We start from the raw sequence: 19719 nt of genomic DNA, 5'->3' as shown, positions 1-19719 counted from the left end.
AAATATGCATGCAACAATAATAATTTGATACGTAAGATGAATACCACGCGAATGTATATTAATACACAACTGAATTTAAATATAAGACAATGGGACAGAATGAAATATAAAAGAAAATATTAGCGAGATACAAAAAAAAAAAAAAAAAAAAATTAAAGCACGCGAAAAAACGGAGTGTATCGACGATGATATTACTTCAGGTAATCCCTGAAAACGAGTTAAAATGAAAATAATCGAAACACGTGAATTTACCCGAATGTTTTCTTTCTTTACGTATCACTGGTCAGCAATGAAGTGGACGATCGATCTAATAGGAGTACACTGCACGTATACATATATGTATATACTGTGTGCCATGCGTATGCCATTCCTACTTTTCTTCTTTTTTTTTTTCGCCAGACTAACCAACCGTGTGTTCGCTTAAACTACGCACATGTGAAAATTATCAGGCTCGAAACTTTCAATTAATTTAAACGCGATTAAATAATTTAGATGTTCCACAGTTTCAGATCGATTCACCTTGAATTTCGTGGCATATACTTTTCGTTATTGGGTTACTAAATGAGGTGCACTCGGTGCATAACCCGGATTAGATTGAACACGAATGCTTTGATGCTTTTAACGATAAACTTTCGTCGTTGCTGCTTTTCATTACGGATATATATATATAGCTATCATTTTCACGCAAATGAAAATTTTATCAATTATTATCAAATAGAGACCGTGGAGATTTGGTAATCTCCAAATTCTAAAATTAATCAGTTATTCTAATCAGTAAAATTATTTACGACGTCTGTGACGTTGATTACTGAAGCAGAGTGAATTTTTTATTTAATAATTTATCAGTTCGATTAACTTTCTGTTATGAATTTAAGAGAAACTTATAAATTGAATTTAATTAATTAAATCTGATCTATAAATTTAAAAAAAAAAAACTTGCAAATATAACTACATTCGTTTATTAGATCGTATAAATAAGTTATTAAAGTCTTAGGGAGTTCTAATCCGAATGGAGGTGATTTTCAGAAATTTTGAAAAAGGAAAAGTTTTAATTAATAGTGAGTTATAATGTGTAGATATAGCAACTGACATAGACAGCTATAAATTGCTTGTTTATATGTACATATTTGACTTGAAACTTTCTGTGCAGTATACTCAAAAGTTATATAATATTGCAAAAGTTAACTCTTTTGTAATGCATTTCTCTATGCACGTCATAATGTTTCATTCAAATTTCATAGCTCGCCTTTCAGCAAGTTGGAATTGTACTGCGCCAACATCTGAATAGAATAAATTATTTTAATATTAGAATCGTTGTGCAATGTGTATCGCGTTTCATCGAGGTCTTGCTTCACTCATCTTTTATATTATAAAATATTTGATAAGATATGAAAGGCAATAAGAAATGTCACAAATTCGCTTTATTAAGGAAATCACTATATCAACTGCTTAACGCTATCTTACGAAGATATTTTATTTATTTGTTTATTTATTTAATGGGGAAGATTTGTTAAAGAAAGGAAAGATACATAAAAGAATAATAACAATAAAATAAAGTAATACAAAAGAAGTAGCAAATGATGAGAAATATAAATGCAAATAAAAGAAATAATTATAATAATTAAATTATAATATGTTATAATTATAATTATAATATGTTATATTTGCGGAAGGGGATGCATTTTGTGTTTCTGAGATTGTGAAACATCAATTAGATCAAGATCAAAGCTTTTAATGATCTTGTTAGCTATACCAGAAGCTTTGGATAAAGCTGTTTGGACAAACTTAATTTTTTTAATGATATAAGTCCCTAGCAGGCCCATAAACTGTCGCCATAAACTCTTGACCTTCTAGCTGAGCTTTGTAAGATGGAAAATCACGAAAAATGGGCATGCCTTATTCTTCAATTATTTTCATTTATATATTATTCCATTTAGAAAGGTTATTGTTCTATTTAAACGGTTATTAAATTTTAATAATCCGCACGAGCGGATTACTTACTTTTCGTATTTTTAATTTCCCTCTATTTTCCCGTGAATTTATCAAGTATCTTGTATTCCCTTTTTGTTGCTCCGCACAACATATGCATTTCTCTGGTTTTCTGCAACATTCATTTCTCGCATGCAGCATCCTTTTACCAAACGTAAATATCATTCGTATTACTTCTCTCGATTTTTTTTTTTGTGATCCCTTGTGAAGCTTTACAATTTTCTATGACGTTTTATTTTTGCCACAAATAGATAAAAGGATAAACGAGCGTGAAATTCCACATTTCGTTTAGTTACCGAACGTTATTGGAAAAAGTCTTCGCGAACGTTAGTACCAAATTGCAAATGATGCATCTTTGACAAAATTGCAAAGGAAATCTCAACGTTTTAAATTGCATTGCGAAAATAGCGGAATTAACGATATCTCATCGAACGAAACGCTTCTCTTTCATGCACGAGGAAATGTTCGTTTTCTGACTCGATACACTAATTCTTAATTCAGTTCGTCAGCTGGTTAGAGAAAAAGAATTTCCATTTCTCTGCCTTTTTTAAAAAAAAAAAAAAAGAAGTGAACTCGCTCGAGCGAAAACTGGAAGCATCAGCACTTCCGACGTATAGAATGTATAGAATACGCGGATAGAACTGAACTTTAATTTTTTGCGGGATACTCGAAGTGCATAAAGTGTGCGCTAAAAATAAAAGAAGGTTACCTGTTTCAATACGCCGTAAGGACGACATGAGCAAACGCCGTGTGCCGAGCTCGTATCATTCGGTGCAACGTGATTTTGCTTTGAAAGGTCCATTTGTACTATCGACGAGCCGTGCACGAGCCAAACAGAGTCAAGGCATCGTCGAGGCACGTATTGATAGTGTTTTTATCATTGCTTTGTTCGTCTAGTACGTGTAATTTCAATGACGAATAAAATCTAACCAAAGAAATCAAGCGTATATATTTTTTATTTATCTGCGATCGAAAAAAAGGTGATGGAGTGTCCATTCAATTCGAGGAAGAGTTAATTTTGTACAATCAGTAACTGGATAGGAAAGAAAGTTTTTTTGTTTAACCCTCCGACCTTAGCGTCCAGTGCTAGAGTCATTTCTGACTTACTTTAGGAGTGTAATAGTCACATGTATAATAATAAAGTTATTTATATTTACTCTACTTTATGCCATTTACTGTCAGCAACGTCCTCTGCAAATTGAGCGAAAGAAGGCAAAGAAAAATTGCTCGTTGACAATGAAGACATTGCGTCAAACAACGGAAAAAATTAATGAAAAGAACAAAAATATATAAAAAAAAAAAATTAATAATAAAAATATTAAAATATTAGAAATATTATTAATAATAATAATAGTAAAATATTAGAATAGTGCTAAAAACTGAAATCTAAATAGTAAACACAAAAATAATATAAAATACTAAATATTAAATACAAAAATAGTATAAAATACTAAATACTAAAAAAAATAATACAAACTATTAAATACTAAAATACTAAATACGAAAATACTAAATACTAAAATACTAAATACTAAAATACTAAAATACTAAAATACTAAAATACTAAAATACTAAAATACTAAAATACTAAAATACTAAAACAATAATAAAAACGCTAAAATATGAAATAAACTTTGAAATAAAAAACTGCTTCGATTTGCTGCACAGGTCTTTCTTCCACAGAACGTTACCAGAAACTGATTTTTTTCGTCTTTAGTCCTCGTCACTTCGGCAATTTGCCATATGATGCTCGATCTACTAACACGAGCAACTCCCAGCACAAACACAGGTCAAAATTGTGACCCCGGCACAGCAGGCGGAGGGTTAATTTTCACTATACAATCGGCAATGAACACCGAAATCCTCTTCGAAAATTAAGCACGAGCCTCGTTGGCGTGATCGATCGGAGTGAATTTTTTTTTTCAAATGATGATGCAAATGAGTCGAGCAGAGAATATTTGCGTGGATATTTTAATGAAATAATGGTAAAAAACACTATCAGTACGTGCTTCGACAATGCACTTTGTTCTGTTCGTTTTTTTTTTTTTTTACTCGTACGGAAATTTTCTAGTTATATAAAACGACCTTGTACCGTAAAAAGTTACTCGAATACGGATTGTGTTCCGCTTTTGTTGGTTTTTCTACACTCGCGTGCGACAGTAGAGTTTTCCTCTTTTCTGTTCATTTCGCTGAATATCAGCCAGAGAGAGAGAGAAAGAGAGAGAAAGAGAGAGAGAGAAACGAAGCAGCACCATGAAAAATTGTCGTGACGAACTTCCGAAATGTTTCTAGCATTTTCGAGTTCGCATATATTTTATAACTACGTACGAATGTGTAATTGCTTTTCGTTTTTTCATTCAGAGAAAGTGATAATAATTTTTTAGACGATAAATCTTGTCGATAAGCTTCCAAGATAAATTATCGGTGAATGTTTTTATCCTTGCTTTATTATATGTAATACAACTCTTTGTTATATATAGTTTGTTGTATTAACTCTGTGTTATATATAGTTTATAGTCGTTGTTGATCAATGCATTATGTTCATTTAATATCCTCAGCATCGCTGCGATAATGTCTACCCATGAATAACTGTCTAATTAGCAATATAAATTAGCAGACTGTGCAAGGTGTAATTCTGTGAACATTTCCAAGATCGTTAGTATTAGCTGCAACAATAACTGTTAAAATTATCAACATAAATTGACAGAATATATAACAGTGTGCGGGTATTTTTATTTTAAATACAAAATAAAGTCTTCAACAATACCGAAGTAACGAGGAACTGAAAGTTATGACTGACTATATTTTTCATAAAATTATGTTTTATGTTTACTGCTTCTTCCAAATTATTTTGTGTGATTGCTTACTTGTGTTAAAATGAAATGCTGCCTATTTCTCAATAATAAATAAAATTGTATTATGCAATAATTAGCCATGAAACGTACCTGAGCCTTCAACACTCAAGAAAGTCATTAAATTCAAATTATAAAGATTTCCGTAGCAATAGAAATTAGCAGAATATGCAAATAAAATAAAAATTTGCGTAATTTAAAAATGAATCGCTGGATGAAAAGGATTTTCAAAACAATTTAAAAAGAAACAAACTTTAAATTTTTCTCGGCTTTTTTTTTCACGTTATTAATATTCAGCATGCTCGACAGCTTTATGTCGTTACATAAATAAATTCGTTAGCTCATCACGTTGGGAAATACACGCTTTATTTTGTTTTCTGTCAAAATAATCGATCGTGGTGCTCGACGGTATCGTATGAAAGTTGTTGTTCGAAAACACGTCCTCGTTTTAGGCAGATAATAATTATAATGGACAATAACTTCGATGTTTCCCCTAACAACCCTCGAAAACAAGCGGCACTCTGTTGAAAAAATTTTTTTTTTATTAATTTATGGTTAACGTTGCATCTACCTTCTGGTCATTAGCGAAAGCTTAATACTGTTTCCTTCTTTTCTAGACGATTATATCTTATGGTAGGTGTTAGTTTCCTTTAGATAGTTCACAACATTTCCTACGTGTTTATGTAACCTCAGAGCTGCTGGTGAAGTTATTTTGTATTTTTGCCTTTGAGTGTGGTACTTGCTGCATTCAAATAGAAGATGATTGGCTGATAAAATTCGGTTGCATTGGATACACATTGGGGGTTCTATTTTTTTAAATAGATACTCATGTGTGAGTTTGCAGTGTCTTGTTCTAAGCCTTGTCATAACTATTCTGTCTTTTCTTTTCATGTTGTTGGTAGGCATTGTTTGGTAGAAATCTTGGGTTATTTCATGTATTTTTTTTTTTTTTTTTGAAGGTGTTCCATATTTGTTCAAAAATTTTGTTTCGCACTGTTTGCCACGAACGGGCACATAACGTATATCCGCTATAACCCTTAGTGAATGTTGGTTTTATACGTGCGAGTGTGAGTGTTGTTGGATGAGTGAGAGTCTTTTGTCTCTCTAGTTATAAAGTCTATGGTGTAAATGTGATATGTGAGAGTCCCATCTAGTGGGTTTCATGTTTGGAAGAATGTCCCAGAGAGTCGATTGTTACCGATGGCCAGAGAGTCACACTAGAGTGGTGAAGCGAGACTGAAGAGTGAGAGTAATAAGAGAGTGAGAAAAGAGAACTGTTTCATCATTTTGAAAATAATATTTCACGTTTATTGAGTTATTATATTTTTGAGTAAATATACTTTGTGTTTTTCGCTGAAAGATATTATTGTCCCATTCTATCTACACTAGGGCTGTGCTAGTACTCGAAATTTCGGGTTCGGGCTCGACGATTTTGAATCGAGTTGAAAAAAGTTCAAGAAGGATAGGATCAGAGGTGGGCATTATTCGAATAAATTCTTCGAATAAATTATTCGATATTTACGAATAACAATTTTATTCGAGCAAAGCTTATTCGAACACACAATTATTCGAATTATTCGAATAACATTTCGAATAAATTCTTCGAATAACATTTTATTCGAAATATTTACTGAAATAATGTAAAGAAAAAGAGTCGGCAGTCCTTTCTTTACAATTTTGGTTTATTTATTAAATTTGCCTTTAGTACAATTCTTTGTTCGAACATTTTCTTAGTTAATCTGTTTGCTTTAGGCGAGTTTGTTGTCGTTGCAAATGAAAACAAACGTTCCACTAGAGCAGAAAATGGCGAAGAAGTGTTATATTTCAAAAATATATTTTTAATTATGGTATATGCGTTCAGAGATGTGTGATCATTTATATTATCTGTAAAATGTTGTAGTACAAGAATTTCTACGTTATCATTTGTTTGTAAATGTTGGTCGGTCGAAGTAGACTCCGCTTTATTAAATATTAAAAGCAAAGCAAATTTATTAAATAAACCAAAATTGAAAAAAAAGAAGATACTCCCGACTATTTTTCTTTACATTATTTCAGTATATTTGGAATAAAATTTTATATTCGAAGAATTTATTCGAAATGTTATACGAATAAAATTTTACTCGAAGAATTTATTCGAAACGGTGTTCGAATAAAATTTTATTCGAATAATGCCCAACTCTAATCTTATACCCGCACAACCTTAACCCACACCCTTCGATGTATCTGATTCTTTAGTTTCCATGACAACGAAGGGTCTGTCACGTTCGAAAAGAATGAGGAACGATCCGATTTGAAAAATGCTTCTTGCCACAATAGTAGAGAAGTTACATCGATCGGATGAAAGAGCCAGGAGTTTGCAAGATCGACGTGAGCATTCGTGGAGAAATATTCGCACATTTGCATCAGTGTGTCTGTCGTTGCAAATCACGAAACAAATAATCCAAGTGCAATCCTGTACATAGTGTATTGAAAAATGGGTGAACAAGCAACTTGAGTTATTTGCGTGATATTTCACTCGTAGGTAACATACGTGTACGTTTTCGAAATGCAATCTTGTACATAGTACATTGAGAAAGGGATTTGCTAGTAACAAACTGAGAACGAGAGGATTTCAAGGGGGGTAAAAATGGCAATTGAATTTCCATGGATTGTAAAGTATTAAAGTATTAACTCTGTGCAACTTGAGTAGTAACTTGAGTCATTTGTAGACCGAGCGAAATTTTTACTAAGAGAAATTTTTATTTTTAGATATTTGTTCGCTATATATTTTCGAAGTGTATAAATTCTGTACGTAGTACGTTGTGAAATGAAATGGTGGTTTAGTGGTTAATAAAACTGAATATAGAGAGATTTAAAGCGGCAAAAATTGAAATTTTGAATTAACCCTTTGTAGAAAAGGTAATAAGCAATTTGTGCATCAACAGAAATGTCTCATTCGTAGATGTATTTTGCATATTTTCGAGAGAAATTTTTACTAAGAGAAATTTTTACTTTTAGATATTTAATTTTTTTGAAAATTGTTTGTAGAGATTTTAGTATGCGTTCTAAGATTATTTTCAGATTTTTTTTCTCGGGAGTCTGAAACAATAAACATTTGCTAATGTATGTTTGTATTATATGAACCACTTCTTGAAACATTATATGTAGTTCCTCTCCGTTTGCTAAGCTTAATGTAAAATTGAAATATGTAGAAATATCGCACGTATTGTACGATATAATATATGATTAATAGTATCGCGAGTGATTCGTACTAAAACTACACAACTAGGCTTATCAACAAGGATTTCAACTGTGCAGCCAGTTTTCAGCGACAAATCTCAAAAACTCTTAACATCTCGTGCACCCTCTTTTCACATCCTCGCATCCCCCGGACCCGATTTGTATCTCTGACCTTGGCCTTGTTACTCATTAAATTACAAGCTTAATTTTACTAAATTAAATTTCCGATGCTACAATAAAAATTTGAGGATCGTGGCAAGATTGATAAAGCGATACGCACAGCTTTTTTTAATAAAAATAATAGTGTGTTTGCAACAGAATTTTATGAGCAGACGTTTGTATTTTTGACTTGGTGCTGCCACTGATTAAATAACAAGCTAATTTTACTAAATTAAATTTCCGATGCTACAATAAAAATTTGAGGATCGTAGCAAGATTGATAAAGCGATACGCACAGCTTTTTTTAATAAAAATAATAGTGTGTTTGCAACAGAATTTTATGAGCAGACGTTTGTATTTTTGACTTGGTGCTGCCACTGATTAAATAACTAGCTAATTTTACTAAATTAAATTTCCGATGCTACAATAAAAATTTGAGAATCGCAGCAAGATTGATAAAGCGATATGCACAGCTTTTTTTAATAAAAATAATAGTGTGTTTGCAACAGAATTTTATGAGTAGACGTTTGTATTTTTGGCTTAGTCCTGCCACTGATTAAATAACTAGCTAATTTTACTATTAAATTTCCGATGCTACAATAAAAATTTGAGAATCGTAGCAAGGTTGATAAAGCGATACGCATACACAGCTTTTTTAATAAAAATTCTTTAACAAAAGTGATAAAAGTATTTGTACCAGAATTTTGTGAATAGTTAGGCACAGGAAACGGGAAATTGAGGAAATAAGATCGAGTTGGAAGATTCTTTTTCTAGAATTTTATTGTGGCTTACACAGAAGTTTCTAGAAATTCAAAGTTTTTGTCTTTTGTAATTTTCTACGGTTTATTTATTAAAGAAATTTCCTGCGCGAAAAAATACTCGACGTATATATATATATATATATAATATGTATATACACACACACGTAGAGATTCAGATATTCCATAGCGGTTTCACTGAACCTTATCGATTTCCACTCTCTGCCGTGTTTCCGCAGAATAGGTACAAGGCAACGTCGTGAACGAATGAAAGCAAGCAGCGTTGAGTAGAAATGTTACCACGTACTTTCGTACTCGTACTTTATCCCAACAGTAACAAAAAACGCGATAAAACAAGATAACAAGCTTGAAAATATTATTATTATCAATTCCAAAGAGAACGGTTCAACGGTTATTTCGTAAAATTAAAATCGTACAAAGGTGAAAAAGACGCCCGGAAATAAAAAATAACTGATGGAAAAAGTCTGTTGACATAATCCTCCTGATAAAAATAAAAATATACGTACTTTTGTTTGAAATGTAATAAAAGAAAATGATGGTTGAAGTTGGTCTTGAAATTGGTTTCCAAAAATGAGACGAAAAATTACAATAATAATTATTTTAGAAATTTCTCTGAAAAAGATCAGTAACCGAAACTTGTTCAGTGTTTAAGTTGACGATATTACGCTTGAAATGTAAAGAAAATTTTTCAAAAAAACTGCACGACCAGAACGTCAAACGTTTTGGTTACAAATAACAATTTCGAATGAGCGAAAAAATTTGTTTCCTTACCGCTGATCGTTCTTGATGGGGTATTCTGTTTCAGTTATTTATAGCAGTTATCGACGAGAGAAATTTATTTCAGTTGCTCGTAACAGTTACCAGATAAAGAGAGCTCTATTAATAGCGCGAAGTTTAAAGTATAGTTTTTGCATTTGATCGAAACTGCTGATAACGAAGAAAATAACTTAATAAAAAATAGATTTTCTTCGCTGATAATTAACGAGAAATGTTTTGGGCACTTATAACCATAATTTATAATCAAAAATTATACGTTTTAGTTAGAACAATAATTCTTATTCTATATGGTTCTTTTTTTCATTCTGGTTATGATACAACGTCTCAATATTCGCAGTAGACAAAAAAATAAAAAAATCTTTTATTATACTATTTTCGAGCTAGAGATATATTGCGATAATATAATATTTTGAAAGAGATTTAATTGATTTGCACAACAGTGCAACTTAACCGTTATTGCATCGTTAGAAAACTTTGAGAAAAGTTTAATTATCATAGTCAGTGAAACGATATGTGAATTTATTACTTTATTACTGATACGGGTTATCAATGAAAAATATTTTACAATCGAAATATTATTGATGTTGTGATTGCACGTAGGATATTCGTCTGGATGATAAGCTATCGATTGAAATTAAAATCAATAGCATTATCTTCTTGTAATTTATTGTGCAAAGTCTCGTACAAATTCTGAATTTTGCGTCGCGATTGTTCGCAATTTTTCCCAACAGAGGTAAATTTAAATTTGAAAATTGATCGATTTTGTTCTTTAAAGATAAAAGTTTGCTTTCTAAAGTAAAATCAAAAAGTTAAATCAATATAAAGGTAGGCTAAAGAGGGTAATAATAGATTTGCTTAGGCTAAATTTAATAAAAGACCGGTTGTTAGATTTTCTGATACGAAATACTTCATTATCATAAGAAATCATTATAAAAACGGCTTTCGTGTAATTATGCGCTCTCGAAATAACAAAATTGTTAAAGTATTTTCAGTCTTGTTTGTTGTACGCGCGAATCGTCATACAAACATAATTGTACGTTCTCCAAAGTGTTGAACAAACTTGAATCTAGATTGATGACCGCGGACGAACCGATAAAGTTAGCTTTTGAAAGAAATACAAATAGTAGATAGATGACCGATATAGCTCTCAGTTTACTTTCTAAACTGCAGTATTTTATCTTGACGCTTAACGCTATATTCATCCTCCAATGAAAATTGAAAGCAAACCTAACGTTTGGAATCAACAGTGCCTGAATTTATTTGAAATAAATATTTTTCTCTCTCTGTCCTTACATCGACACTTGGAACACAAATTTGATTCTCTTTAAAAAGGAATTTTATGTCGAAAGATCCTTATTTTAGGATTTCTGTTTACATGTGCATATGTACATGTATAAATAACCTCTTGTTGTCTTAAGATACCTTCTGTTTACGGTGAGATGCCTCACACACCTTTTTTCTTCTTCAGTTGGTCCTTGTACACATTGTTAAGGAAATTTTATGATGCTATGATGAAGACTAAAGTGGCCAACATAATAATATAAATCATCAACTATATTACAAACAACATAAATCACATAATATAAATGAATATATAAATCATCATATTTTTTTGAATTTTGATAAATTTTTGCCAGAAATGTCTGTATCTGTCAATCGTAAAGAAAGAAAAACTGAAATCCATCATATTGACTTTTCTATATTTCTTTGTCTCTCACATTTAGTACGAAAGAAACATTTTTAATTTTAATTTAATTTACATTTTAATTCAGTATAACTTTGCTTTGATACTTCAGTACTCAAGTGCTGCTATGACGGTGTCGTTAAAAAAAAAAAAAAAAAAACTGTGCCGACCTTCTAGAAAACACCTTGAGAGATTCCTTTGAGAATTGGATTCTAGAAGATGAGAAGTTCCATTTTTGCAACGAAGAAAGCAGAGAATATATCCATCGGTGTGCAGTTTCCTAAACGAATTACTTGAATTACTTGAATCAATTGAGTTTTCAAAGCGTGACACCCAGAAGAGTCTCTGTTGCTTTTGAAATAGGTCACGTACATAAGCATTGAACAATCAATTAAATTGTTTGATGTTAAAAAACTATTGCTGAAATTTTTGTTTATTATTATAAATACTGATATTATATTTATTATGTATTGTATTTATTATATTATTATAAATATTGATATTATATTTATTGTTTATTATATTATATTATTATAAATACTGATACTATATTTATTATTTATTATATTATATTATTATAAATACTGATAATATATTTATTATATTATTATAAATACTAATATTATATTTATTATTTATTATATTATATTATTATAAATACTGATACTATATTTATTATATTATTATAAATACTAATATTATATTTTTTATTTATTATAAATACTGATATTATATTTATTATTTATTATAAATACTGATACTATATTATATTATTATAAATACTGATACTATATTTATTATATTATTATAAATTCTGATGTTATTTTTATTATATTATATTATAAATACTAATATTATATTTATTATTTATTATAAATACTAAAATTTTATACTGTATTTTAATATATTTACTACATGATTTATCAGATGAGATAGATCTCTCTACGTTCTGTTCTTTCAATTAATTCTACAAAATTTCCATAAACATTTACTAATGATTTAACGTGTCGCGTAATGCGAACGAATAGGAAAATGTCGTGTAAAATTCTTGAATCTTTACGTGCAGCATCAGCACCTGCTGTTTGACAGGTTCTAGCTGTAAAGCGAGTTCTGTTTTCTTGTTGACGTTTTTTTTTTGACGTCGTTAGTCTTTTTTTCTTGTTAAACTGGTTATACTTACATACGTACGTACGTTTAACCGTTGACCTTCGAAGTAGTTCATATAGTTAAAATAATTCAAGTGTTTTCATCGATTCTCATCGTGTTTTAGGTAAATTGAAGAAATTTTCTTATCATGCATGAAATTGATGAGATTTGTCAAAATTCAGCAAATGTAAACTTTGTTTACTTCAGTTAGGATTAAAATTAAGAAGAGACTTGAGAAAGTCATTTCTTCTTCTTCTTCTTTTTTTTTCTTTTATGACTTCTTTCTTTCTTCAAATTCAAAAATTGAGTGAAGTTGACGGCTGGGAAACATCCACCGCGATTAAACAAAAGATAATTCGAACATTTACCTCATTATTTACCAATCGATGTGATAAAATTTTTTCTTCGCGTCCAAGTGTCGTAACGGTGCGCCATTTTAGATACACCGCGATCATTTCTACTTTATATCTCGAATGAAATTGCTGTTCGAAGAGTAATTTATTTGCCAGTTTTCTCGGGGGAATCATCTCGCCAGTTTATAGATAAATTGCTCGGCGATATAATAAGGTCTCTTGTCGCGTGAACCCCGTAGTTAAACAGGAAATGAGAAATGCTGTTCATCGAGTTCTAAATGCGAAAGACGAGAAATTGGTAAAACATCGTTCGCGAGATAAGATATTTTTAAACATTTAAACATGAAAAAAAGAAAGGAAATGAAAAATGAATTATCCGAGAGAAGTAATTTACAAATATAACTTCTACGAATCGCGCAGAATGATTTTTTAATGACTTTGTTTTCCACGTCAGCGATCTACATGTACGTGATGATGTCGTTAGGTTAGAGGTGAGGCCAACAGTCTAAATTTATGTTCTGCATTTCACGTTAGAAAATAAAAACCAGCGATAAAGCTAAAGATACAATTAACGTAAGCTCGATAGAATCTGTTGTTTAGTATCAGTGGTTTAGTATCAATGGTTGAGATATAAAAGTACAAGAATCCCAGCAGTGAATCCCCGAGTCTCCGTTTCTATGGAATAGCTGTTTCACCCGACTATCAGCATTTCTATCCTTTGACTTTATTTTTTTTTTCGAACGTTAAGCGCATTCTTAGTATCGGTAGATTAATCCTGCGTACTAGACGATTGTATCTAAGAAATTATCTAATTTTATCTCCGTTGGACTTTGATAAACGCGATATTTTCTCACGAACACACAAAAATTCTGGATTTGAATAATCGATCATATATATCGTCAGATATTCAATTTTGTTCAATTGTATTCGCTGTTGTTGTTTTTTCATTTAAAAATCTTGCACGGATTTTTAATCAATTTCCTTCGAAATATGAATTTAACATATAATAAAATAAAATATTAATTATTTTATAAATATATAATATAATAAAATAAAATATTAATTATTTTATTTTATTATGATATAATTTAGAAATATTAATTTTTAATTAATGTGTAGGTATGATACGTTACAAGCATGAAATTTTAGTTGAAAGAAACTAGCGATTATGTGAAATTACTACTAAATTTAATACGATGTCTAACATATTTGGAAAACTGATTAACGTAAACGTTACAATTCGCGGATATTTATGCATTTGTAGAAAATTTAAAAGTGCAAGGTTGCATAGAGTGCTTGTCGAATACACATGAACAAGTGTGTATGGATACTCGATTGTATATTATAATATTTGCTCTTTTTCATTTAATATGTAAAACAATTTTCTGCCACGGTCTTATTTATTGAGTTTGCACATTTAAATTAAAAATGCACGAAATATTGAGAGTTACGATGAGCAAGACAACAGAGCAGAAAAGACAAGTGAAATAACATATAAATGTAAGACACGAATAAAATACAAGGAAATTAATGAAAATACGAGAATTGAAACATATAATAAGAACATGAAAGTTTCGAATTCAAACATTTCTTTAAAATTTACATACGAAGACATTTACATGAGAATTTATGTATAAATATAAGGGTGAATAATTACGATAAACAGCAACAAAACGAAAAGTACAGGATAATAAGATATAAGGAACGCAATAACAATTATAATTATACAGGGTGGTCATTGGATGATATAAAATAGAAATAACTTTTACAAACAAATATTTAAAAAATTTTTTATTATTTAGAAAAAAATAAAATCCTACAAAAAAAGATTGAAACTGAACAAGTCATGACTTTCTCAAACCGTTCTGTGGCCGCCCTATATTTAAAAAAAAAAAAAAAAAAATGAATTTATATAAAGAATCTGCATCTTAGCTGCACTTAAAATTATTTTCAATAAGACATGCTCATGCCGATCCTTTCCATATCCCAATCCCTTCTTCAATGCAGGAGAAAGTGCAATTAGAAGGGATGACAGGGAAATTAAGATGTCATAATTGTCCGAATAGCATGCTCTGTTTCAGAAAAATATTAAAGTTCCTTATATATATATATATATATATATATATTTTTAATTATTAATACATTATACATAATTTATTACCAATTTAATCATTATATCTTATTTTTAAAAAAATTAAAAAAATTTTTTTAGAATAATTTTATATATATATATAACAAATTTATAATAAGTTTATAAAATATATAATAATATATAATAAATTTATAAATTGATAATAGTAATCTCTAAAAAGAAATTAATAAATTATAAGATCTTTTCTATTGTCAATTAATACCAAAGTCACAACTTTAATAGTAAAGTTATAATGTTATATAAATAAACTTATAGTTCGCAATAATTAAATTTTTATATCCCATAAATGAAATACCGTGCATACTGCAAGTCCACGCAGCAACGTATGCTTGCCAACGAAGCTCTAGAAGAAGAATATAAAATTTCGTTATCGTCGAACCACGATGGTTATCGAGGATTTCCCAAAGAACCACGCTGCTTAAAAAAAAAAAAAAAAAAAAAAAAAAAAAAAAAAAAAAGAAAGAAAGAAAAAGAAGAACGACTCGATGACCGTGCCTCTAGTATCACTCGCGAGCCGCATGTACGCGCGCAACACACGCGCCAGGGGACAGTTATGCCTACACGTACACGCTCGATGTGAGTATGTTACCTTGGCTCTCGCGTATGTTTGGCAGCGAATCGACCGAGTGGTGGGAACACGAACGGCCGAAGGAGAGCTCGGTTGCGGAGGAACCCCGGGGTACATATAAACGTTCCTCGAAGCATCGGGACGATTCTATTCGGAGACCGGCACTGGTCGACAGACAGTCGTTTCGCAGAGCTCCGGCCTTGGCGTGATTCGCGAAGAGATCGTGACCTGTTGGTCGACTTTTTTTCTCTTCTTCTTTAATTTTTCTTCCGAGTTTCAATTCCGTTATTTCGTCTGTAAACCGGACGAAACCGCCTGTCACACACGTGTCACAGACACACACACCGTACGTGTGATACCACGCAAAGGAAATCGCAGCAAACATGCCCACCTGCACGTGCGAGAACCGCGTTGTGGACGAGGAGAGCCATGTGTGTCAGTTGAAACTGCCGGCCGGGGATGGCGAGGAGGAAATGCAGGAATATGATCACGCGGTTAGGTATGCTTGATTTTATTTTCTGTTTTATTGTTCTACTATTTATTTTATTATTGTTATTATACTATTTATTGTTATTACTATTATTACACTATTTATTTTATTAGTTATTACTATTATTATACTATTTATTTTATTATTTATTACTATTATTATATTTATTTTATTAGTTATTACTATTATTATACTATTTATTTTATTATTATATTTATTTTATTAGTTATTACTATTATTATACTATTTATTTTATTATTATATTTATTATTACTATTATTATTACTATTATTATATTATTTTATTATTATTCATTTTATTAGTTATTACTATTATTGTACTATTTATTTTATCAGTTATATTACTATTATTATTTATTTTTACTATTATTATTTATTATTATTTATTATTATTTATTATACGACTTCTCTCTTTCGCCTGTAATTGGCGTATAATCGATGATCTGAAAAGTGGATTTCCGTGTAGAGAGACTTGATTGAAATCATACGACTATAATAATAGCGGGGTTAATGAGTAAGGAACTTGGAATTTTTATACGTTCTACAGTTGCTACGTATAGCAAAAGAAGAAGTGAAAAAAAAAAGTATATCTCCGTTCTCTGTGTCTGAGATAGCCAAAAAGAGCGCGGTTGCAGCTTCTGACAGTGAGTTGCATAATGTTGAGATGCGAAGCATTTAGGAGGACACGTATATTATAGAATTTGGCATGTTCATGTACCGTCTGATAATATAGTATCATTTCATCATGGTGATGGATTTTTGATTGGATATCGGTATTAATGAGCGTGAATATTTTGACGTGAATATTATCTAATCTTCCTTGTACATATGTTTGTTGCAACATTTGTCACAAGATTATTTATTATTTTATTAAGATCGCTGTTGACAAGAGGTGTTGAAATTTTAATCGCCACTTTACTTATCGTAGCAACGTTAATATTATGTCAGAGTCATATTTACAAGCATCGACTTTCTACGCATTACTGTAGATCACAGAAAGTGATGTAACGATGAGTTTTTCTGAGAGTGACAACTTAGCGATATGGTCGATTGATAACGCACGAGTTTGTTTCACACTGGGTGAAATGCCAATGGCAAACTGATTTCAATTATGTAAAAGATTATCTCTTGCTGTCGGTATAATATTTGGTATTTCAGCGAATTATTCTTGAGAAGAGAATATAAACGACGAACAGAATGCGCCGTAACACATAGTTTTATACAATATATAATATATCACACGTCATATAATTTTATAAAATTTGCAACGACGATGTCAGATTTTACAAAATTCCACTGACAAACTTTGCACGTTGATTCAGTGTTATTAAGATTAAACAGGGTTCAACAGAGTGTTAAAAATAACAGAGCTCTGGTTATACGATAGAGTTGTAGTTAAGGAAATCAACAAGAAACGCTCGTGTAAGATCGATCTACAGCTACTTTACACCACACTTACTTGTACAGCAATCTCGCACAAATAAGACGATCATTAAAGTCAAAGACACATATAATTAATTCACACGTCCCTGTTAATTAAAATGCTATCTCACTTTTTATTTTAATAAAAATAGACTCTTTCGTGTCGAGTTTGTACTTAAAAAAAAAAAAAAAGAAATCAGTTGAATCAGATCTGATTATATCTCAATTTTCTGCCCGTTTATGAGATTCACATCGTCGATGTATATGCATTGGTTACACTATGGATTAATAACTCCTCGTTAATCTTCTGTTCCTTAAAATTTCATTTACTTCAATTCCGACTTTATAAATGGATATTTCAATGTATTTGAATGAATTTTAATTTCGAAATAATTGATCTACACGTAGATGTGTGGAAAATCGGTATTCAGATCGACGTTCGTTGCACAATAATAATAATAATCGTCATCGAAAATCGATAGTTCAGTGAGTATATTGATTTTCAGTGACGTTCTTAATTAAATTCCTCTTTCGGATACCGAAGGCCGGTTTCAAACAACGCCTTGCAAACTAGAATTCCCTTTGACACTTAAAAGGTTTACCAACAATTACCAACAACGAGCTGAAAAATTTCAATTTTCCTGCAACGAAGGATTACCTGAATGTGCACCTTGTCGAACAATCTGACAATGAGAATCAAAGGAAAGCTTATGTTACTCTTACGAATAGAATGCAACTGCTTTGTGTTCCGTTTTCTGTAGGTATTTCGCGGAACAATGCAGTTGACAATCGCATTGACACGTTGATTGTTTCAAGCAAGTTCATTGGAAAGTGCGTATCACTGTATCACTTGATGATATCTATCGTCACCTTACACTTCTAATTTGAAAGCGAAGGATGCGGTTAACTGGCATTAACACTCAATTAATAATAAATATTTAATTGGCCTGGATTTTCATTTTCAAAAGTCTCCTGCTTTCAAAATGCACCGTTCATTTCACTCTGATCGTAAGATATTTTTGCACTTGGAATAAATTGTATTTCACTCTGATCGTAAGATATTTTTGCACTTGGAATAAATTGTATTTCACTCTGATCGTAAGATATTTTTGCACTTGGAATAAATTGTATTTCACTCTGATCGTAAGATATTTTTGCACTTGGAATAAATTGTATTTCACTCTGATCGTAAGATATTTTTGCACTTGGAATAAATATTACTCTGATCGTAAAATATTTTTGCACTTGGAAAATGTTATAAATTGTCAGAGTGTACGAGAGACTGTACGAACAAATAATATTCTAAGAGTGGAAAGAGTGGAACGTTTCAATGAAGAATTTTATCTACTACTTTTTTTATTGTCATCATAGAGATCTCGAAAATTTTACAACAGTAACAGTAACGATAAACGTTCGCTTCATGAATGAAATAGTAACGACGTGCATCTGTTTGGACAATTTAGTATACTATATATAGTATAATATTATAATTTATTTATTATACTATTACTATATTATATAATAAAACTATACTGTATTACTATATTATATATAGTATAGTATTATAATTTATTTATTATACTATTATACTCTATTACTATATTATATAATTATATGATATATTATATATAGTATATATAGTATTATAATTTATTTATTATACTATTATACTATATTAACGTCGATAGTTATTTAAATACAGATTTAATGAAAAATTTTGAAACTATCATTACATTTGAATATTATTAGCCAAGTATGTAAATTAGTTGCAATATTCAAAGAAATTGTTTCAAAGTTCAATCGCGATACAGTATATTTTAGTCAGTTTAGTATATTTTATATATAGTATATATATATATATAGTATGGTATTATAATTTATTTAGTATACTATTATACTATATTAATGTCGACAGTTATTTAAATACAGATTTAATGAAAAATTTCGAAAGTATCGTTACATTTGAATATTATTAGCCAAGTATGTAAATTAGTTGCAATATTCAAAGAAATTGTTTCAAAGTTCAATCGCGATACAGTATATTTTAGTCACTTTAATGTTGCGCTGTTGTCGTCCTTCGTCCATGACAAAGAAACTAGGTCTACAAGA

General features: G+C 30.4%; 1 protein-coding gene across 2 annotated transcripts in view; it reads left to right on the top strand.

Annotated features, from left to right (window-relative positions):
* Positions 1-19719, top strand: part of LOC122536009 (uridine phosphorylase 1) — a 37735-nt gene that overhangs the window by 2272 nt on the left and 15744 nt on the right. Inside the window, exon 2 of one of the 2 annotated variants that reach the window (XM_043668022.1) lies at positions 16014-16177. The exons of the other annotated variant lie outside the window; for it this stretch is intronic. Within the exon in view, the coding sequence (XP_043523957.1) occupies positions 16062-16177 (116 nt within the window). The 5' untranslated portion in view covers positions 16014-16061. The remainder of the gene's footprint in view (positions 1-16013; positions 16178-19719) is intronic. 2 annotated transcript variants of the gene reach the window in all.

Source organism: Frieseomelitta varia, unplaced genomic scaffold, assembly GCF_011392965.1.
Source record: "Frieseomelitta varia isolate USP_RPSP 00005682 unplaced genomic scaffold, Fvar_1.2 scaffold_154, whole genome shotgun sequence".
In the NCBI taxonomy this organism is placed as follows: domain Eukaryota; kingdom Metazoa; phylum Arthropoda; class Insecta; order Hymenoptera; family Apidae; genus Frieseomelitta; species Frieseomelitta varia.
The sequence above is the reverse complement of the archived record's forward strand: the minus strand, read 5'-3'. Positions and strand labels throughout refer to the sequence as shown.